Genomic DNA, 23,121 nt, shown 5'->3' with positions numbered 1-23,121 from the left:
AAGTGGGCCTTAGGAAGCCATCACTATGAACAAAGCTAGTGCAGGTGATGGGATTCCAGTTGAGCTATTTCAAATCCTGAAAGATGATGCTGTGAAAGTGCTGTACTCAATATGCCAGTAAATCTGGAAAACTCAGCAGTGGCCACAGGACTGGAAAAGGTCAGTTTTCACTCCAATCCCAAAGAAAGGCAATGCCAAAGAATGCTCAGACTACCGCACAGTTGCACTCATCTCACATACTAGCAAAGTAATGCTCAAAATTCTCCAAGCCAGGCTTCAAAAGTATGTGACACGTGAACTTCCAGATGTTCAGGTTGGATTTAGAAAAGGCAGAGGAACCAGAGATCAAATTGCCCACAGCCACTGGATCATCAAAAATGCAAGAGAGTTCCAGAAAAACATCTAATTCTGGTTTATTAACTATGCCAACGCCTTTGACTGTGTGGATCACAATAAACTGTGGAAAATTCTTCAAGATATTGGAATACCAGACCACCTTACCTGCCTCCTGAGAAATGTGTATGCAGGTCAAGAAGCAACAGTTAAAAACAGACATGGAAAAGCATACTGGTTCAAATTTGGGAAAGGAATACATCAAGGCTATATATTGTCACCCTGCTTATTTAACTTCTATGCAGAATACATCATGCAAAATGCCAGGCTGGATGAAGCACAAGCTGGAATCAAGACTGCCAGGAGAAATATCAATAACCTCAGATATACAGATGACAGCACCCTTATGGCAGAAAGCAAAAAGGAAACAAAGAGCCTCTTGACGAAAGTGAAAGAGGAGAGTGAAAAAGCTGGCTTAAAACTCAGCATTCAAAAATCAGGTCCCATTATTTCATGGCAAATAGATGGGGAAACAATGGAAACAGTGAGAGACTTTATTTTCTTGGACTCCAAAATCACTGCAAATGGTGACTTCAGCCATGAAATTAAAAGACACTTGCTCCTTGGAAGAAAAGCTATGACCAACCTAGACAGCATATTAAAAAGCAGAGACATTACTTTGCCAACAAAGGTCTGTCTAATCAAAGCTATGGTTTTTCCAGTAGTCACGTATGGATGTGAGAGTTGGACTATAAAGAAAGCTGAGCACCAAAGAATTGATGCTTTTGAACTGTGGTGTTGGAGAAGACTCTTGAGAGTCCCTTGGACTGTAAGGACATCCAACCAGTCCATCCTAAAGGAAATCAGTCCTGAATATTCATTGGAAGGACTGACGCTGAAGCTGAAACTCCAATACTTTGGCCATCTGATGTGAAGAACTGACTCATTGGGAAAGACCTGATGCTGGGAAAGACTGAAGGAGGGAGGAGAGGGGATGACAGAGGATGAGATGGTTGGATGGCATCACTGACTTGGTGGACATGAGTTTGAGCGAGATCCAGGAGTTGGTGATGGGCAGGGAGGCCTGCAGTGCTGCAGTCCATGGGGTTGCAAAGAGTTGGACACGACTGAGCAACTGAACTGAGCAGGCAGCTTCTAAGATGACCTGCTGTGATTCCCGGCTGCTTAATATTTATTCCATGTAGTCCTCTGCCAGGTTATATAGTACCAAGGTGGTTCTGTGTGACCAAGAGTGTAGGCTTACGTGATAGATTAAACAATAGATTAAAAAACGACACAAACTTCTAAGATTAGATTATAAAAGGGCCGTGGTTTCATGTCAGGGACTCTATTTGCTCTCTCTCTCTCTCTCTCTGGGGTCATTGTTCTGGCGTGATCAGTGCCCTGCCTTGTGAACATTTGGGCTGGCCAGTGATGAGCTCCACATGGCAAGGAAAGAGGGCTCTGGCCAACAACCAAGTGAGTGAGCTTGGAAGCGCTCCTCTAGACTTCAGGTTTCTGCAGCCCCATAAGAGACTCTGGGCCAGGACCACCCAGCTGAGCCCCCTCTCAATTCCTGACCCTCAGCACCTGCACAAGGCTGTGAAGCGCTGCTAAATTTGCGGGTAACTGTTACACAGCAATAGATAACTAATCCAAGATACTTAGAGCCACATAGTGAAGTTATAAACATGCTATAATTATGAAAAGAATATACACAAATTTCAGCATAAGGAGTAATTCTGGGAAAGCAGTGGGATAGGGTGTTGGCTATATTTATCTATTTCTACAACGAATTTCTGAAGAAAATATGACAAAACGTTAGCATTTGTTACATCTGGGTGTTCCCAAGTATGTGCATAATATATGGCTCCTTGCAACTGAAAAAATTTCATTTCAAACATGTTATTACTTAAACACTTTAAAAAATAAAAAAGAAAGGCAGCATATCTCTTCCACTTACTATGGCACTTTATTCCACTGTCTGGCTCCTAATTGCTGCCCTGAGGGATGTAATTACTTTAATGGCTAAACAATTTGCACTAAAGAGGAGACAAAGAGTATATTCCCACAGCCGGTAAAATCTAATGTTTAAGTACCAAGAACTTAAATACATTAAAAAAAAAAAAAAGCAACAAAACTTGTATAAGAACACCTAACAAAGAATGCATGGTGAAATGCAGGGAAGAATGTAGCTCTGCTTCAGTTCAGTTCAGTTCAGTTGCTCAGTCATGTTTGACTCTCTGTGACCCCATGGACTGCAGCAGGCCAGGCCTCCCTGTCTATCACCAACTACTGGAGCTTGCTCAAACTCATGTCCATTGAGTCGGTGATGCTACCCAACCATCTCATCCCCTGTCGTCCCCTTCTCCTCCTGCCTTCAATCTTTCACAGCATCAGGTCTTTTCCAACGAGTCAGTTCTTCGCATCAGGTGGCCAAAGTATTGGAGCTTCAGCTTTAGCGTCAGTCCTTCCAATGAATATTCAGGACTGATTTCCTTTAGGATGGACTGGTTGGATGTCCTTGCAGTCCAAGGGACTCTCAAGAGTCTTCTCTGACACCACAATTCAAAAGCATCAATTCTTCGGCGCTCAGCTTTCTTTTTAGAAAGAAAATCCATACATGACTACTGGAAAAACCATAGCCTTGACTAGATGGACCTTTGTTGGCAAAGTAATGTCTCTGCTTTTTAATATGCTAACTAGGTTGGTCATAGCTTTTCTTCCAAGGGGCAAGCATCTTTTAACTTCATGGCTGCAGTCACCATCTGCAGTGATTTTAGAGCCCAAAATAATAAAGTCTGTCACTGTTTTCACTGTTTCCCCATCTATTTGCCATGAAGTGATGGGACTAGATGCCATGATCTTAGTTTTCTGAATATTGAGTTTTAAGCCAACTTTTTCAATCTCCCCTTTCACTTTCATCAAGAGGCTCTTTAGTTCTTTTTCGCTTTCTGCCATAAGGGTGGTATCAAATGCATATCTGAGGTTATTGATATTTCTCCCGGCAATCTTGATTCCAGCTTCTGCTTCATCCAGTCCACTTTTTCACACGATGTACTCTGCATATAAGTTAAATAAGCAGGGTGACAATATACAGCCCTGAGGTACTCCTTTCCCAATTTGGAACCATCTGTTGTTCCATGTCCATTTCTAACTGTTGCTTCTTGACTTGCATACACATTTCTCAGGAGGCAGGTAAGGTGGACTGATATTCCAATCTCTTGAAGAATTTTCCACAGTTTGTTGTGATTCACACGGTCAAAGGCTTTGGCATAGTCAATAAAGCAGAAGTAGATATTTTTCTGGAACTCTCTTGCATTTTCGATGATCCAGTGGCTGTTGGCAATTTGATATCTGGTTCCTCTGCCTTTTCTAAATCCACATCTGAAAGTTCACAGTTCATGTACTGTTGAAACCTGGCTTGGAGAATTTTGAGCATTACTTTGCTAGTGTGTGAGATCAGTGCAATTGTGTGGTAGTCTGAGCATTCTTTGGCATTGCCTTTCTTTGGGACTGGAATGAAAACTGACCTTTTCCAGTCCTATGGCCACTGCTGAGTTTTCCAAATTTGCTTGCATATTGAGTGCAGCACTTTCATAGCATCATCTTTTAGGATTTGAAATCACTCACCTGGAATTCCGTCACCTCCACTAGCTTTGTTCATAGTGATGCTTCCTAAGGCCCAGTTGACTTCGCATTCCAGGATGTCTGGCTTTAGGTGAGTGATCACACCATGGTGATTATCTGGGTCATGAAGATCTTTTTTGTTTGGTTTTTCTGTGTATTCTTGCCACCTCTTCTTAATATCTTCTGCTTCTGTTAGGTCCATACCATTTCCGCTCTACTTAGAGATGCTTAATATTAAACTATTTCCAACAGAAATTCACTCAGAAACATGCAGTGATTATGCTCTCTGCTATATTAAGTGGACAATTTAATGGCTGTTGCCAGAGTAGCCTCTACTTTAATGGTATTTAACAAGAGAGTAGAAATTGTGGAGAAAGTTGCTCTATTTCTTAGATCCTCTGGGTTGAAGAAGGCAAAGGGTCATGGGAGATAGAGTAGTCTTTCAGGTTGCAGAGAAAGCACTCTTTCAGTGATAATCTAGCTGGTTGAAAGGGTGAATACACACCTGAAAGGTAAACATTTACTCATGACTGAAAAAGTGACAAGCCTCAAGGAGCCGAGTCTATTCACTAAGGCAAAGTCAAAGAAATCCACGTTGGTATTTAAGATATACTGCAAGACATCAAATTGTACATGGGGTGGGATGATTTATTTATAGAGAATATGAAGTGGCCTATAGTCCAGATGGGCTTCCCTGGTGGCTCAGTGGTAAAGAATACGCCTGCCAGTGTGGGAGACACGGGTTTGGTCCTTGAGTCGGGAAGATCCCCTGAAGGAGGAATTGGCAACCCACTCCAGTATTCTTGCCTGGAGAATCCCATGAACAGAGGAGCCTGGTGGGCTACATTCCATGGGGTCGCAAGAGTAGGACATGACTTAGAGACTAAACAACAAAGTCCAGATACAATTTTTCTATTTGCTATTTATCTTCAGTCTTCCATATTGTTATTTTACTTAGTGGGAATAAACAGTGTTGTTGAAATGAGAATATGAAGCATCACTTACCTGCTTTACTTATTGGGCCTCTATTTTACAACCATGATTTAGCAATTTAGACAGTAAGAAATAAAAACTGAAACCTCACCTCCTGAGTAAGTCACCTGTGAGCATTTGGCATTTTCCCTGTATACCCCCACCTCCTTCACTCCCTTCCAAATATCTCCACTTGTCTTAGGTCAAAGTGAAGGTCTGGTTCAAGTGCAGGCTACCAGGATGGTCGGCAGCTTCTCTATCAGTCCTACAGCTACAGCTAATGTTTAAGGCTATTTTTTTTAAATCAAATTCATATTTTCTTTCCTTCACTACGTAATAGTCATGTATTTCACTATAACCCTCAATTTTCTTCTGTTTTATCTTTTTGTTGTTAGTTCTTATCTACTTCACACTTCTTGTTCTTCCCCTGATCGCTAAAGAATTGCTTTTGAACTATGGTGCTGACTCTTGAGAGTCCCTTGCACAGCAAGGAAATCAAACCAGTCAATCCTAAAGGAAATCAACCCTGAATATGCTTTGGAAGGATGGATGGTAAAGCTGAATCTCCAATACTTTGGCCACCTGGTGTGAAGAGCCCACTCTCTGGAGAAGACCTTGATGCTGGGAAAGATTGAAGGGAGGGAGGTGACAGAAGATGAGATGGTTGGATGGCATCATCAGCTCAATGGACATGAGTTTGAGCAAACTCTGGCAGATAGTGAAGGACAGGGAAACCTGGTGTGTTGCAATCCATGGGATCACAGAGAGTCAGACATGACTGAGTGACTGAACAATCACCTTTAGCATGATATCAGCACAACTCAAGGATGTTCCTGAACCCGAATTCAATGCAGTGGGATGTTTTCTATCCTCTGAAACCCTATCTTTAGTGCAACATCTCTCCCAGCCTCTACCCTAGTGCATACGCTTTCTTCATCCCTCTAGCAATTCAATTTCCTGCCACTGAGATCTGCCTTTTTCTTGCTAGCTTCGGCTATTAGTCAGAAGTACCTGATCCTCCCTCTAAACCATGTGCTATGGGAACACTCCATTTCAAGCAAACTGCTTACTCTACAGACGTTTCCTAGTGGAATGGGTTTAACCACCCTATCAGCTTTATTGTGCTCTCCTGGTCTTTCTGAAGAGCCACCCAGTTGTAAAGCTAGACATCACTGAATAATACTGCTGTGTCATCCTCGTACCATCTCCTCAAAAACATTGAATGAGAAAAACGGACTCCTTAGTTTTAAGATTTTAGGATTCAGAAAATAGCAATGACAGGCATTTAACTCTTATTTCATAATGAGGATATCTTTGAAGAAGAATATATACACAGTTTATCTATGAATTTTCTTTTTTATTCATTTTGCTTTCATTGTCCAAAGACTAATTCATCCCCAAGGTCCCATAAAGTATTATTATTCCTGGTATGAGATCCATTTTAAGTTTAATATGAGAGATGACTATAATGACTAACATTCATTGTGCATTTGCTGTGTGCTCAGCACTGACAGCAAGGAGATCAAACCAGTCCATCCTAAAGGAAATCAGTTCTGAATATTCATTGAAAGGACTGATGTTGAAGCTCAAGCCCCAATACTTTGGCCACCAGATGCGAAGAGCCAACTCATTGGAAAATACCCTGATGCTGGGAAAGATTGAGGACAGGAGGAGAAAGGGATGACAAAGGATGAGATGGTTGGGTGGCATGATCTACTCAATGGACATGAGGTTGAGCAAACTCTAGGAGATAGTGAAGGACAGGGAAGCCTGGCATGTTGCAGTCCATGGGATCTCAAGGAGTCAGGCATGACTTAGTAACTGAAAAACAACAACAGCACTGGACTAAAAGTTTGGCATGAATTATTCTGATTCCTTTCTGCAACCTGCACAGTACATTCTGTTGCAAAGAATTTGATTGTTGATGACAGGCATGAGTGAAACAATTCAACAGCATTGACTTGTCATCAAGACCTGCTTCCAAGTCAGTTATCTGACATCAGGTGCTCTCCCGAGGTTCCCTGTCTGACGGGAGCATCACTTACCTGCACAGGGGCTGGCCGCGAAGCCCACTCTCTTCCGGGCTCTGTCAAAGACCACGTAGAAGCCCTCCATGACGGTAGCACCAATCACCAGTGCGTTGGTGGAAGGCGAGATGCCGAACCGGTAACATTCATAATTCAGGCCAGCCCCCATCATGGGCTGAATGTAAAGCTGTTGAAGAGGAAAGAGCAAGAGAGAAAAAGCCCAGATCAGGCAACATCACAGAACTGTTGAGGTCGCTGTGTGCTCAGACCCTCCAAGGTGCCATCGGAGCTGCAGAGAATGGAGAAGACGATACCAGCCCTGCCATCCAGGACTTGGGACCATGTGCCTGGTGAGGAACCTGCTGAAGTACAGGAGCATGCACAGCACCTCTGACTGTACACAGGTACACCCATCTAGGAGTCATCCATCTGTCCATCCATCCACCTACCACCTATCTGCTCAGGACTTACTGAACACTTCATAAGGCCTGGACACTGTCCTTGGTACCAGCAATACAAAGATGAATAACATGTTCTCCGCATGATCAAAACACGCATGATCAAAGTGACGCATGAGGAAGATGAACGTCGGTGTACTTGCCATGTGCAGCGAAGACAAGAGGGAGGGGGTCTCCAGGCAGGTAGGTGTGCAAGGGCCCAAATGGGTGGTTCTGGGGTCATCACCCACTGGACATCAACCAGCTGCCATGTCCAGGGGGCAGGTACAGCAGTTTTAAACCAGGTACTGATTGCTGTCTATCTGTAAACCCTTCTTCAAGGCAAGGAATCGTCCTATTTTCAACTCTGTTCTTGGCTCCTAGGTATCTCGTATATGTCCTGCACACAGTAGGGCCTCAGTAAGTGTGTGTTAAATGGATGAGCTTGATCAGTGTAATGAAATAGACAACTTCTCCTGAGGGTCAATATAAATTAAGAAAAGGTAGTGGATGTATTTAGCTGCTACTCAAACACTTCTATTTAAGGCCCTGTAAGCAGGTCCTAGAGTACACACACACACACACACACACACATACACTCCTACCTTTGAATAAAATAATTCCATAATAAAAGCCCCTCAAACCACCAAATAAAATGCAACTGATGACACTGACACAAACATGATGCAAACTGAATTTGTATCTTTCACTCTGACCTTTCTGCGTGTGTCCCCATTGATTTCCAGTAAAAACTCCAGACTGTAAATTTTGTAACATGTTGAGAAAGCTCCAGTGTTGCTAGGTCTCAGAGTAAAATGCTTGCCTTCAAACTTAAACAGCACAAAATAGACAATCTGGTGGTATTTAGGTTGAAACTATTTATGTTTTTAGGATTGTATGAAAAAAAATCAGAATTTCCCTGTAGGCCGGGGATGCTTTTTAAAATAAGCCAAATAGGATTTCCTGGTGGCTCAGGTAGTAAAGAATCTGCCTGCAATGGGGGAGACCAGGTTGGATCCCTGGGTTGGGAAGATCCCCTGAAGGAAATGGCCTTGCACTCCAGTATTCTTGCCTGGAGAATCCAATGGGCAGAGAAGTCAGGCAGGCTACAGTCCATGGGGTCTCTAAGAGTTGGACATGACTGAATGACTGAGCACACACACACACAGGATTCAGCCCATGTGGTTTTGGAAAATAGAGCTGGGCACAGGCACTCTGTTTTTTGACATGACTCTTCTGCACTTAGAACCGATCATCGATCTACTGCTGCTGATGCCTGGATGGTCCTGGGTAGGGACCTCATTCTAAGATTTGGGTGACCAGGAGCCTTGATGATTGCTCTGAATGTCAGGAAGGACTTCAATCAGGTAGGGCTGGGAGGGAGGCCCCCAGTGCTGTCCCCAAGGGTGTGTTACTAGAATATGGGGCTCATGAGGTTCTCATCAGGTGATGGTTCCTGACTGTCATCCTTTCCCATCAAGGCAATGGAAAGCAATTGGGATGGGGATGATGAAGAAGAAATCAGGACAACAGGGGAGAGCAGATTTTAAAAGACTGAAAATGTGGACATGTCAAAGTCAACCAAGAGATATCTACAGTCTCATAAGTGAGAATAAAACTGAATTCTTATGCAGAGATGTGCAAATTAAATGCAATACTCCCAGACCTCCTTCATTATCTTTTCACGCTCACCCAGCACTTGGTCCTGAAAGCGGTTGATGGGCCCCAGTGGATCTTCAGCTCAGATGGCTACTGCCTGCTCTGGATGTAATGACAGACCTCACCCTGCAAGCCTGCTTTCCTCCTGCTGCTTAGAGTCCCTGACTGTCGACTCACCCATACGCCATTTATTCTCCAGCTCACATTTACCTCTGTCCTCAAGCTGGGTTTCAAGTTTAGTGACAAACCACACTGGTGAAATAATGTCCACATTTTGCTGGTGGCCTGACCAAAATTTAATCACAAAGAGCACATAATTTTAAAGGTGCTGAAAACATATCATTCTCACATCACCCTACGCAGTGCTGTTCATCCAGGGATATTGCAGTCTTCTGAAAATGTCTTTGGTGGGTATTATTATTTCTCTTTTTATACTTAAAGAGACACACACAGAAAGGGAGAAGTGACCGTTCAGAGTTACAGAGTGAGTCAAGGGCAGTGCTGCGAGTGTAACTCAAGCCTCCGGCTCCGTGTCTGTGTCCTCTGTTGGGCTGTTATTTCTCTTAAAGCTTTCAATCCTAACCCTAACAGCTCTCCATTTTTGGAATGCACTTCTCCATATAAAATTGAGAACAGGGGAAAGGCAATATTTATCATTTCCTTTTTTCTTCTGAAATTATTCCTCCTTTCCTATCCCCCAGTCCCACTCCTTTATCTCAAATTCACCAAACTGCAACAAAGACGCATTCATCTGTCCATTCAACAAACAGTTATTATGCACCACCCCCTCACCAGAGAGCAGTGTTAGAAAAGGAAAGATGATCTCTGAATCTCATCTTCAAGGAATTAATAATTTAATGCGGGAAGAAATATAAGTGTGTGTGCAAATAAAGAAAAAAGAAGTCAAATGAAAAAGGCAACAGCATAAACTCAACCCTGAAGATATGATTCCGGGCCAGATGAGTGGACTAGAAAACATGCATTATAAGTTTGCAAGGCAAGCTCACAAGTGGACCATTCTGCTCGGCAGAGGTTCAACAAAGAAGAGTTGTTTGCGTTGGGTCTTAAAGGATGGGAAGAATGTGGATACACAGAGGGAGTGGGGAGGAGGGGGGCATTTCAGGCAGTGGAGGGGAAGCAAAGTGAGGAGATGGAGCAGGCGCCCAGCACTGGAGGACAGCCACCAAGAGGGGAAGGAAGGTCAAGGGTTCAGCAGGAAACATGCTGGAGAACCACGGCGGGTCCTGTGAGGTCAAGGAAAGCTGCAGTGGCGAGTCTCCAGGATGGCAGTAGTGGGGTGGAGAGCTGCGGCTTAGCAGGAGGAATCTGGCAGTGGTTTGGAAGGAAGAGAGGGTGGGGGTGTGTGGAGGGCACTCTGGTGGGTCCTGAGGTGGGAGTGAGAGGGGATGCGAGTGAGGGCTCTGTGGATGGAGAGAGCAGGGAGAGGTGAGACGGGCGAGGACAGATGCTTAGGATGAAGGAGGAGTCAATGATTGCTTGAATATGGAAAAATGCATAGTTTCATCTCTGAGCATCCAGTTTTAGTTTCTGTTTATAAATAAATTGGAACTAAACATATATTGGTGTTATTGGTACTTATTGCAAAAGTGTCCTCAATTCTTGACCTTTCCTGGTAGGCACACCCTTGTGATACGGCCTTGCAGTTCTTGCCATTGGGAATTGGCATCTCCATCCTCCCCTCGAGAACCTGGGCTGCCCTTGGCCTGGTTTGGGAAATACGGTGCCAGGAGTCCAGTTCTGGGCTGGACTTCTGGAGCCCCTGTGTGTTTGCTTTCTGTCTCACAGAATCCTGCTGCCACCCTGTGAGCCAGGATGGTGAGAGACAATGGTCTTATCTCTCCATCAACCAAGACACCAGATATGCAAGTGAGGCCACCTGAGACCATCCTAAACCGAGGCCAACCTATCCCTCGCCAACTACCAGCTGACCAGGGACATGTGCCTGCAGAGACCAGCAGACCTGCCCAGACTCACGAGCAGGAATAAAAGCCCACTGATGAAAGCTGCTGTGTTTTACGGTTGCTTGTTATGCAGCATTATCATAGCAATCATTACCTAATACACATGTGATATCGAAATGCATATATTATGCATGAAGTGCTTTACTTTTGCATGTTTCATGTTAAAAAGACAAAAGCACAAATCTACATTCGTACCTGAGGCAGGATAGTTATACGGAATGATCTGCTGGAGTTCTCGTCTCTCAGGTAGATGGAGATTTTAGGGAAATAAGACCAAGGTGTTTCAGAATTTGTCCAGCATGCCAGCTGGGAACCAGTCCAGAAACCTTCAGAGAATTCTGGAATCTAGACAAAACAAGATCACATGACAAACAGTGACAAGTCTGGCACATCAACAGGAAGTAGCTCCCAGCTCTCCTCGTCACCTTGCCAGATGCCCACGGCGATAAACTCTGTTTAATTTGGACAGCAAAGCGGAGACATCAGTCCTCTGGAAGAGTGATGGTGATGACAAAAATAAAAATTAGTAAAATTATCCAGGCATGTGGATTATTTACTGATATTAGACCTGCCACAGGCACCTTAGTCCTCAACATCCATATCAGTGCAGTAACAGCTCCCCCTCCACTTTACAGAAGTGGAAACCAGTGCTCAGAGAGGTGAAATAACTCACCCAGAGTCACACTGTGTAGGCAATACCCTTTAGAAGAGAGATCAGATTTTAAACGTGCTCTAAGCCCTTTTGGTCATCACTTTCCCTATACATTCCCCAAGCCCAGTAAGTTTCCTCCTGGTACACAGCCCTATGGTGACCCTCTGCTCTTCTGGAACATCTTTTTTCTCCTCCAGATCTCAACTCCAATTCCACCTTGTCCAGGAAGCCCTCCTTGACTATCCCCCACAGTGCTTGTATCCCACCATGTATCTCTCCTCCTTAGCGCTTCTCTTTATAGCAGTTATAATTTTACATTTATTGGTGTGGTTGGTTAACTTCTGTTTCTTGCAGGAGAACCTGATTCCTCTAAGGATACAGGTCTGCTGTCGGCTCCCCCATCTCCTCTCCATAGTCGTAAAACCTGGCCCACAGGAAAGACACAGGGAATGTTCTTGGAGAGAAAAAAGTGAATGACCAAGAACACAGAATGTTCACTGATGCCTCTCATCAGGGGGCGGAAGGGTAAAGCCGATCACGCTTGTCCACTAGTTGCTGAATCTGTAAGTTAATTACAAATCACTCCTGAGCCCTCTCACCAGATCCAGTGGTCTCTAAGAGCAGACCTGCCCTCTTCCTGCCAGCTCCCAGAGAGAAGGACTGTGTCGGATGGGTTTCTTTCCACACACCCAGTACATTGCCCTACTCAGGTCAGTAGCAGAGGTGCCTGTGATGGGGCAGAGCTAAGAGGACACCTGATGGGGGGCAAATATGAGGGCATGGGACCGGGGTGGAGCTAGGAGGGCATGAGACAGGGGTGGAGCTAGGAGGGCATGGGGCGGGGGATGTGAAGTGGATGTGAGGTGGCGCTAGAAGAGGTTGATTGGAAGGAAGAGGTGTCCAACGAGGTCCCAGAGGAAGAAGTACATGAGCTAAGTTGAGCAGTAGGTGAGTGTCAGGGCGGGCAGAGCACGGAACCTGTCCCACGGGACACCATGAGGCTATGGAGGTTGGTTCTAAGGACAGGAAGGGGCAGGAGTTACAGCTGGGAGGGACCCATGGGCACCATCAGGCGTTTATTAGAGATCAGTTATCAGGGATCTGAGCATGTGAGATGTGATTAAGGCATTCTAGCAGGATTTGTGTAGGTCACTTCTTTGAATCTAATCTCCAGGGAGTCAGCCTGGGCTAGACAGAAGCATTTGAAAGTCAATGACCAATGGGTGGGAAGTGATGGTGTGGCTGTGGATGGGATCACTTAGGAGATGGTACAGGGAGAAGGGAGGGGGTGCAGGACCCACCCTGAGAAACGGGCCAGCAAAGGAGACCCCCATGAAGCAGGGCACAGGGTGGGGAGGAAGTTCTAAGAGGAGGGTGTTGTGGGAGCCGAGAGAACAGATAAGGCAGGTAAGCATGGGTGCTATGGAGGTCAAGGAGGACAGCAACTGAGAAAAACACGGTGTCCCCAGATGAATACACGGTGAGAGCTGCCTGTTCAGGACCATGCAGGGCAGGAGCCGCCTCCTCAGGGCAGACCACCAGGAGGAAGGGCCTGCAGTCTCTTCACCCACTGCAGTGCTGACCTGCAAAGTCTCTAATGCCTTAATGTGTTGGGTTGGCCAACAAGTTCCAATTTTTTGGCCAACCCAATATTTGTGCATTTTATAAAAGTGAAGTCAGTTTGAAATGTGTATCACAGGGACCCCCTGCTGGATGAGTTGAGAGGGGGAGGGGTGGTCACCTTGCTGGGTTTCAGGAAGAGTGAAGGGTGGTGGGGCCTGCATGGGGGGCAAAGGGTTCCAATCTCCAGTTGAAGAGTGAGGCTCAGAGGGGCCAAGTAATCTGCCTAAGGGGCACAGTGCAGGAGTGGGTAGGGGACCGTCTGCCTCCAAAGTGGTGCCTGTGAGTCTGGAAGGCTTCTGAGGGGCCAAGCCTTATATCCTGGGGGAGAGTCTGTACACTCAGATCAGAGAGTTGAAAGTCAAAAGTCAGTTTACAGAAGGTATCATCCTGCTGCTGGATTCTGCAGATGGAGAAGCACTGGGCCTGAGCCAAAAAGGGCATCACAGCTGAACAGGCGGGGAGCCCAGGTCCCCATCGAACACAAAACTCCCTACCAGGCTCATTTAAAAACAGACTAACATATAGCACTGGGAACTGTATTCAATAGCTTGTAATAACCTGTATTGTTGTTCAGTCGCTAAGTCACATTTGATTTTTCGAGACCCCATGGACTGCAGTATGCCAGGCTTCCCTGTCCTACATTATCTCCCAGAGTTTGCTTAAACTCATGTCCATTGAGTCAATGATGCCATCGAACCACCTCATCCTCTGTCGAGCCCCTTCTCCTCCTGCCCTCAATCTTCTCCAGCATCAGGCTCTTTTCTAGTGAGTCAGTTCTTCTCATAAAGTGGCCAAAGTATTGGAGCTTCAGCTTCAGCATCAGTCCTTCCAATGAATATTCAGAGTTGATTTCCTTTAGGATTGACTGGTTTGGTCTCCTTGTTGTCCAATGGACTCTAGACTCTGAAAAAGGATCTATCTGTACATATCTATATCTATGTATATCTGAATTACTTTGCTGTTCACTTGAAACAATACAACATTGTGAATTAACTTCAGTAATTAAAAAGAACTATAGACCTACAAACTATTCATTTCTAAAATCCCATCTAAACAATCCAGGCCCAAAGACAGAGCCCAGCATCTGTACGGTATTTACCTCTCTGAAGCCAGCTCTTTGCTTAACTAAGAAAGAAAACCCAAGTGAAGAGAGCCAGCTGAGATGAACCCAGCAGACAGAAAGCTCAGGCACATCTCTGGTCCATGCACATGAGACAGAGAGCATCCCCCCTTGTTGAGCTTTCCCTGCTCAAGACAAACATCCTCCCGGGCCTCTCCTTCCTGATGCAGGCACTGAAACCAGAGGATAATTTTAGATTAGGCAAACACATTTCGTAATCTCGTTCCTTCCACCTCGTGCTTTTCTTACAAAGTCAGGCACTGCTGAACACACGCTGTGCTGACCTCAGGCATGCTAGCGCCCCTCCGCCACAGCCCCGCTGCTTCTGGCTGAAGTCATGAAACCTGCAGAGGCCCAGGCTGGTCATGGGCTTGCTGGAGTCACATGCTGGTGCTGCCAGTGTGTCCTTGGGATGGTGGGTAAAACCCTGACAGCTCAGAATATTAAATTTGAAGATGTGCATGTTAATTTCACTGAGGACATTTTTTACTCTGAAGAAAAGCAGCATATTGCTCTGTATTTCCAGCAGGGTCTGGTTTTCAGCCAGTTTCCTAAATTTAAGGCACTAAAAACATTGGTTGCCACTTTTTTTCTGATTCAGCAGATATTAGACAAGGTAGAGGTTTGCTCTGGCTTTTTTGTCCGCTGTACTCTTGACCTCGCAGTTCACAAAGGACCTCGATGTTTCTTCTGGTTTTCCCTCTGCGTTCTTTTGATTTGCCTGCTGCATTTCCCATAGCACTTTTATTCAGACTTTTGAAGTTTTGGTCCAGGACAACCAAAAGCCTGCTCTTTCTTCTCTGTTTCTGCTACATCACCTGCGACAAAGTAACCGCTGTGTCTCTTCCATCCATCAGTCTCTGGGTTTGGCCACAGCCCAGTGGAGTCGTGGGACTGTCAGCCCCACTGGAGTCAGAATCAGCAGAAAGACTTTTTTGGGTGACCTTGTAAGAGTGGCCCTGCATGGACAGACGCTTATGAAGATACCCAAGAAGCTGAGAGAAATATTTATGTTGCATCCAAACAAATAGCGGTAGCACCATGGTTTAGATATTAAATAGAAGTACTTCTTGACCAAACACCCACTGTGTTACCCTAAACCCTCACAACAAGCCATGATAAGAACACAGAGGCCCTCAGGGGGCACAAGAGTAGCCCCTGCCCCACAAGGCACTCAGCTAATAAGTGGCAGACACTAGATTAAATTCAAGTCCATCTGCCCCCCAAGGCTGTGGTCCTTGCAATCAATGCTTTGTGGTCCATCCTGGTGCTTGAACGAACTGAATGTTGGGGTCACACTGGGATGACTGTTAACCAGGCCCTCAAGGCATGCTGTCCTTTACCAGGATTTTAATGGTATTTCAAAGCATGGCCATAAAATAATTGCTATATTGGTGGACTGACCTTTGTCTTCTGTGAATCATACTTTGTTACAGAAGTAGGAGTTAAAAATCCCAGCATAGCTTGGATGAAGGCCAAAAAGGGAGCATAATTTTTGGTTTGTTTAAAAAGCTACAAACACATTCCTGGTTTACTATTTAATGTGTTACCAAGTGGTTTATTTTTCCATAGTTTAAAAAAGTGCCATAGCAACTACATTATTTGAAATACTGAAAGGCATTGCATCTTTAGATCCAAGACCTCTGAGATTAAAGTGAAGGAATTATTTGCTGGTTCATATCAAAGAATAAAGTGAAAATCCCTGGTGGCGCAGTGGTAAAGAATCCGCCTACAATGCAGGAGATGCAGATTTGATCCCTGGGTTGGGAAGATCCCCTGGAGAAGGAAATAGCAACCCACTCCATTATTCTTGCCTGGGAAATCCCATGGACAGAGGAGCCTGGCGGGCTACGGGGTTGCAAGAGTCGGACATGACTCAGCGACTAAACACCACCACCATCCAAGAATAAGATCGTGAATTTAAGAAATAATCATTAAAACAGCCTTCCAAACCCTTGGATTGGAATTGTTAGAAAACACAGTGGTACTCCCCAGTATGTGGTCCTGGCCTGGTGTGACCTCAGAGACTCATCGAACATTCTGGGGACTCACCAGAGATGTGCGGGCCACAGCCTCCACCACGGCGTCAAACACCTTCTGGGGCAGGCGCAGCAGCGTGGTGCCACTGTCCACGATGGCCTTGTCCGCATTGTACTAGAACAGGGGAGAAGGCACGTGAGCAACAGGCACCCACATCAATGCACGGTCCAGCCTGCCATCACCTGCTTCTGTGATACACGTATTCAGTAGCCATGGGACCTCCTTGGTGGTTACAGTTCATTTCATATTCTCAGAACTTGGGAACCAAGAACTTCCTCACCCAGTGTTCTCACTATAGATAAAGAAACTGAGGCCAGAAAAGGGCAGTGATATCACCAAAATCAACAGCTTAATTCAGGACTTTTCTCTTATTCAGCAGTGGCTGGATTCCATAGAGGACCACCACCCTCCCCGCCCACCCCCACCCCCGCCTCTGCCAAAGAGGGAAGACCCATTTGTCTTTAGAGGTTGAAATGAAACACTAAATGTTATTTATGTAAATCATGCAAAATCAACTCTGTATTACTTCATTAGCAGAGAAAGAGGAGGAAGGATGGTTTTTCAACAGATACCCAATATTTCATTTAGAATGGCACCAAAGCCCCATTCAATAAGAGAATCTTACAACACAGAGACATTGCCAGCCCTGCCCCCACCTCATTCTTTAGGTGGCTGACTGAAAAGGTGGAGGTCAGTGGGCCAAGACCAAAGAAGTCACCCAGCCTCTAGTGACACAACTGGATGAGCAAGGCTGCCAGGGGATGGAGTGAGCCATGGGCAATTCAATCCTCCTGTTTCCACAGCAAATCCCTGAGTCATATGACCAAATACACCAATCAGGTCAAAAGGAAGTAAGGATTTGTTTAGGCAGCAGGTGGGAGGAGTGAAGAATTGTGAGAAACTGAAATACAGCAACTGATTCATATTCTTTTCAAGTGTAAAGCTCTAATTTAAATACAGTTTTGTCTGTTCACAAAATTATCATGCCTGTGTGTGTAAGGAAAGCTTGTATATTGAAATGTTGGAGTAGGACGATAGCACTTTTATTGTTTTCTCTATTGTGGCAAGGATGGCAGATTGGGAAGGGGGGCAGGAGAGAACGAAGAATATGAGAATCAAACCTCCAAAGGCGCTTAAACTCTCCAATACACACACACACACACACATACACGGAGTTTGTAGTTTATTTTAGGCCAGCCCATCTGATTCTACCATTGGACTCTTCACTGGCAAATAAATGCCTTTTGACAATAAACAGATTTGTAGACTTTGGACAGAAACACCATCCCAGGGGACTGGACCATCCCTTTATCAAGCTTTGATTGTTTCTGCAGAGGCATCTCTATATGAGAACTCACGGTACAATGTGATGGTTTAAGTGAAAGGCAATGATGACAGGTACAAATACAATCAATGCTGATGAAATGCTGGTGGTTTTTAAAAACAATTCTGAAAATGTTGGAGATCATCACAATCATGTCATTATGTGCCACAAATAAGCCAAAATGCAGTGAGAGGTGTGAACGAGGTTAACGAGAGATGCGGTTTCCCAGCTCTGCCTCCTCTTAGCACCATCAGCCACCCACATCTTTAGGTCATAATGTTTCTCTGAGTGAGAACTGTGTCCTGGGGGGGAAATGGGGAATTAGATGTGGATGGAGGATAAAGCTGATGATGAATTTCTGGTTTCATTTTGCTTATTTTTAGTCCCCTTTTACTCTGATAAAAACCTTGCTTACTTTACTCTCTTGAACAGAGTTCAGGGACCATCAAGCCAGGATGATGTGGTTCTATATAACTTTTTTCACTCATCATTTCATGCTAATTCCTCTTTTTCAAGAGAAGGAATTGAAGGGAAGCAATTAGAGGGAGGGTCATTGATATAAAATTATCTACAACAAGGCCCTGTAACTTTTATTGTCATGAGCTTTTGATTTATCTTGCAATGTAACGCACAGTCTGATTTCATATTCAGGTACTAGCTGAATTAAATATGCAAATTTAATGGCCCAGGCACACGCAGACAAGGAGACACAAAGAGATAAGAGTGGAAATACCTCTCTGCAGTCCAGGTTAAGGCTCTGGCCTCCAATTTCCAATTTTAGAATTTCTATCTGATAATACCACTCCTCCTTAATAGGGGTGTACCAGATGTCTCCTTTGTACAAAGTTGGTTCAATTCCACCTAGGACCTGGGAAGGAAAATATTTACGTATTTAAGAGAAAGAAAATATAGCCATATAACAAAGTCACACAGAGAAGTGTGCTTTTTTGCTTTTTAAATTTATTTTTTAATTGGAGGAAAACTGTTTTGCCAATGTGGTGTTGGTTTCTGCTGTACAACAAGGCAAATCAGCCATAATTATACATATATCACCTCCCTCTTGAGCCTCCCTCCCCTCTCCCTACTCCATCCCTCCAGGTCATCACAGAACGCCAGGCTGGGCCCCCTGTGTTATACAGTAACTTCCCACCAGCTATCTGTTTTACACATGATAGTGTATACATGTTGATGCTACTTTTCCCATTCATTCCACGCTTTCCTTCCCTCACCGTGTCCACAAGTCCATGCATTACATCTGTGTCTTCACTCCTTCCCCGCAAATAGGTTCATCAATACTATTTTTTAGATTCCATATATATGTGTTAACATACAATACTTGTTTTTCTGATGAGAAGCATGCTCTTATAAGGCAAAACTTCACTGGAATCAGTACTTCCAATTTAACAGGATGTTATAAACAAATGCATAGGTGTGGAAATCAAACAAGGAACATTCTGGGGCCATGTGTTGGAAGATCAGAGTCCCACTCTAATCAGGATGCTTTGATAATTTCTCTTATGTAGAGGAAATGCATACAGTTCCAGCTTTCTGATACTGAGATCCTCCCCACCCCATTCCAGTCGTGGGCAAAGAAATGCAATAAAATGGTTAACCACACAGACTGACAAAATTTAGTTCCTCGGAAGACAAAGGATGACTTCCTGACCCACATATTTGCATGGAAAGAGGAACAAGAGAGCTTCTCTAATCAAAACTTCGTTTTGGAAATCTGGTAACATCACCCCTCTCCTCTGAAAAGGTGGTAAAAAAACAGGGTGCTGAAAACACGTGCAAGGCTGTTTCTCGCAGGCAGAGAGCACAGGGGTCAGCACCACTGCCCTGGGGGCCCCGCATGCGCATTCTCCCCTTCGTCTCCCACTGTAGACGGCTGGGTGCAGGCCCGTCAGGGAGACACTTGGGATATGGCATGTACCCAGCATCCATTCTGTTTCGCTGTGTGTGTGTGTGTGTAGGTATGTGTGTACATCTGTGCATGTACATGTATGTATGCACGTGCAAGTATGTATTACGTAAATCTCTGTGTAACTGAATATAGTGTGCACATGCATTATGTGTGTATGTATGCACAAGTATGTGTGTATATGTGCATGCTATGCTAAGTCGCTTCAGTCGTGTCCGACTCTGTGCAACCCCATAGACGGCAGCCCACTAGGCTCCCCCGTCCCTGGGATTCTCCAGGCAACAACACTGGAGTGGGTTGCCATTTCCCTCTCCAATGCATGATAGTGAAAAGTGAAAGTGAAGTTGCTCAGTCGTGTCCGACCCTCAGCGACCCCATGAACTGCAGCCTTCCAGGCTCCTCTGTCCATGGGATTTTCCAGGCAAGAGTCCTGGAGTGGGGTGCCATTGCATAGCCATGTGTATATACTTGTGTGTACATGTGTAAGTGTGTGCACTTGTGTAAGCATATGTGTATATGATGTATGCTTGTGTAGTGTGTATATGTGTGCACACATGTGTGCATGTGCATATGTGTATGTGTGCATGCACATGTGTGTAAGTATGTATCAGTTCAGTTCAGTTGCTCAGTCATATCTGACTTTTTGTGACCCCATGGACTGCAGCACGCCGGGCTTCCCTATCCATCACCAACTCCCAGAGCTTGCTCAAACTCATGTCCATAGAGTCAGTGATGCCATCCAACCATCTCATCCTCTGTAGTCCCCTTCTCCTCCTGCCTTCAATCTTTCCTAGCATCAGGGTCTTTTCTGGTGAGTCAGTTCTTCCCATCAGGTAGCCAAAGTATTGGAGTTTCAGCTTCAGCATCAGTCCTTCCAATGAATATTCAGGACTGATTTCCTTTAGATGGACTGGTTGAATCTCCTTGCAGTCCAAGGGACTCTCAAGAGTCTTCTCCAACACCACAGTTCAAAAGCATCATATTCTTTGGTGTTCAGCTTTCTTTATAGTCCAACTCTCACATCCATACATGACTGTTGGAAAAACCATAGCTTTGATTAGGCACACCTTTGTTGGCAAAGTAATGTCTCTGGTTTTTAATATGCTGTCTGGGTTGGTCATAGCTTTTCTTCCAAGGAGCAAGCGTCTTTTAATTTCATGGCTGAAGTCACCATTTGCAGTGATTTTGGAGCCCAAGAAAATAAAGTCTGTCACTGTTTCCATTGTTTCCCCATCTCTTTGCTACTAAGTGATGAAACCAGATGCCATGACATTAGTTTTTTGAATGCTGAGTCTTAAGCCAGCTTTTTCACTCTCCTCTTTCATCAAGAGGCTCTTTAGTTCTTTGCTTTCTGCCATAAGGGTGGTGTCATCTGCATATATGAGGTTATTGATATTTCTCCTGGCAATCTTGATTCCAGCTTGTGCTTCATCCAGTCTGACATTTCACATGATATATTCTGCATATATATTAAATAAGCAGGTGACAATATACAGCCTTGAGGTACTCCTTTCCCAATTTGGAACCAGTCTGTTGTTCCATGTCCAGTTCTAACTGTTGCTTCTTGATCTGCATACAAAGGAGGCAGGTAAGGTAGTCTGGTATTCCTATGTCTTGAAGAATATTCCAGTTTGTTGTGATCCACATAGTCAAAGGCTTTGGCGTAGTCAATAAAACAGAAGTAGATATTTTTCTGGAACTCTCTTGCTTTTTTGATGATCCAATGAATGTTGGCAATTTGATCTCTGGTTCCTCTGCCTTTTCTAAATCCAGCTTGAACATCTGGAAGTTCATGGTTCAGGTACTGTTAAAGCCTCACTTGGAGAATTTTGAGCATTACTTTGCTAGCGTGTGAGATGAGTGCAATTGTGTGGTAGTCTAAGCATTCTTTGGCATTGCCTTTCTTTGGGGTTGGAATGAAAACTGACCTTTTCCAGTCCTGTGGCCACTGCTGAGTTTTCCAGATTTGCTGGCATACTGAGTGCAGCCCTTTAACAGCATAATCTTTTAGGATTTTGACTAGATCAGCTGGAAGTCCATCACCTACACTAGCTTTGTTTGTAGTGAGGCTTCCTAAGGCTCACTTGACTTCAGACTACAGGATGTCTGGCTCTAGGTCAGTGATCACACCATTATGGTTATCTGGTTCATTAAGATCTTTCCTGTATAGTTCTTCCATGTATTCTTGCCACCTTTTCTTAATAACTTCTGCTTCTGTTAGGTCCATACTCTTTTTGTCCTTTTTTGTGCCCATCTTTGCATGAAATGTTCCTTTGATATCTGATTTTCTTGAAGAGATCTCTAGTCTTTCCCATTCTACTGTTTTCCTCTCTTTCTTTGTATTGATCACTTAGGAAGGCTTTCTTATCTCTCTGTGCTCTTCCTCAGAACTCAAGATGGGTATAGTGTATGTATAAGACGTGTAACATGTGTGTATATGCATGTGTATGTACTTCTGTGCATAAGGTGCTCCTGTCTCTCCAACAAATTTATGAAATCCCAGGCCCCACTCCCCAGAGCACAGCCGACCTACCACCTTGCCCTACAGGTCCTCATATGCCCCTCCCTCCAACACCCAACAAAATCAGTTACCTTTCAAAGGAACATTAAAAAAAAAAAGCTTTAAAGGAATTTGGGGAAGCAATGAGAATCATTTTATTAGATAACAGGATGCTTAGGAAAGATTAAAAACCTAATTTTATCCATTTTTAAGGCTATAAAACAAGGATTATCAAAACTTTCACAGCACCCATGTATCTCTATGTGTCTAATATTTCTATCAGAGTCTTAATAAAGCAGGAAGAATAGCCCCACTGGTTTTTGATTTTTTCCCCCCTTTAAGACTAAAAGATACCCACAAGACTACCTCCGTTGGTACCAGATCCAGCTACTGGCAGTCCGGCCCCACACATCTGCATGGAGAAGATGTTGGGGATTTTTGCTTGTGCCACGAGGGAATCAAAGAAGGTCTCCAGAGAACTTGAAGGCTGCAGAAGGAGCAGGGAAACAAGGCAGCTGATTAAGGACTCCAGGGTAGACAAGGGGTCCCCCTGTGCAGGGGCCAGGCATGGTGTACAATATGGCGTTTCTATTTAATATTTTCAAGGTTAAGAAATAAACAAGCTCATGATTAAGTCCACTAATTCGGAAACCTCCAACAGAACTCCCTGTGACTTGGTATTTTTCCTTTTGGGGCAGTGTCTCTGCTGGGAAGATAAGATAGTATTTCCTGAAGCTGTGAAGTGGCTGCCCCATTTATCATCTGACCACCTCGTGAAGCCAGCGTGAGAAGATGCAGAAATGGGTTACCTAGGTAGGTGGTGGAATCTAATCTTAGACATTTTGGAGTAAGGAGAGAACAGGGTCTCCAGGAGCTGCCTTTGCAGCTTCAGAAAAAGGTT

At 44.5% G+C, this 23,121-nt stretch overlaps 1 protein-coding gene across 1 annotated transcript in view; it reads right to left on the bottom strand.

Annotated features, from left to right (window-relative positions):
• BACE2 (beta-secretase 2) overlaps nucleotides 1-23,121 on the bottom strand; it is a 113,937-nt gene that overhangs the window by 26,829 nt on the left and 63,987 nt on the right. The window contains exons 4-8 of the mRNA XM_055569720.1: nucleotides 22,579-22,707; nucleotides 18,533-18,667; nucleotides 16,488-16,589; nucleotides 11,236-11,385; nucleotides 6,981-7,149 (exon numbers count right to left, since the gene is read on the bottom strand). Coding sequence (XP_055425695.1) covers nucleotides 6,981-7,149; nucleotides 11,236-11,385; nucleotides 16,488-16,589; nucleotides 18,533-18,667; nucleotides 22,579-22,707 — 685 coding nt within the window. The remainder of the gene's footprint in view (nucleotides 1-6,980; nucleotides 7,150-11,235; nucleotides 11,386-16,487; nucleotides 16,590-18,532; nucleotides 18,668-22,578; nucleotides 22,708-23,121) is intronic.

Source organism: Bubalus kerabau, chromosome 2 (assembly GCF_029407905.1).
Source record: "Bubalus kerabau isolate K-KA32 ecotype Philippines breed swamp buffalo chromosome 2, PCC_UOA_SB_1v2, whole genome shotgun sequence".
Lineage (NCBI taxonomy): Eukaryota > Metazoa > Chordata > Mammalia > Artiodactyla > Bovidae > Bubalus > Bubalus kerabau.
This window is presented reverse-complemented; position numbering and strand designations above follow the sequence as displayed.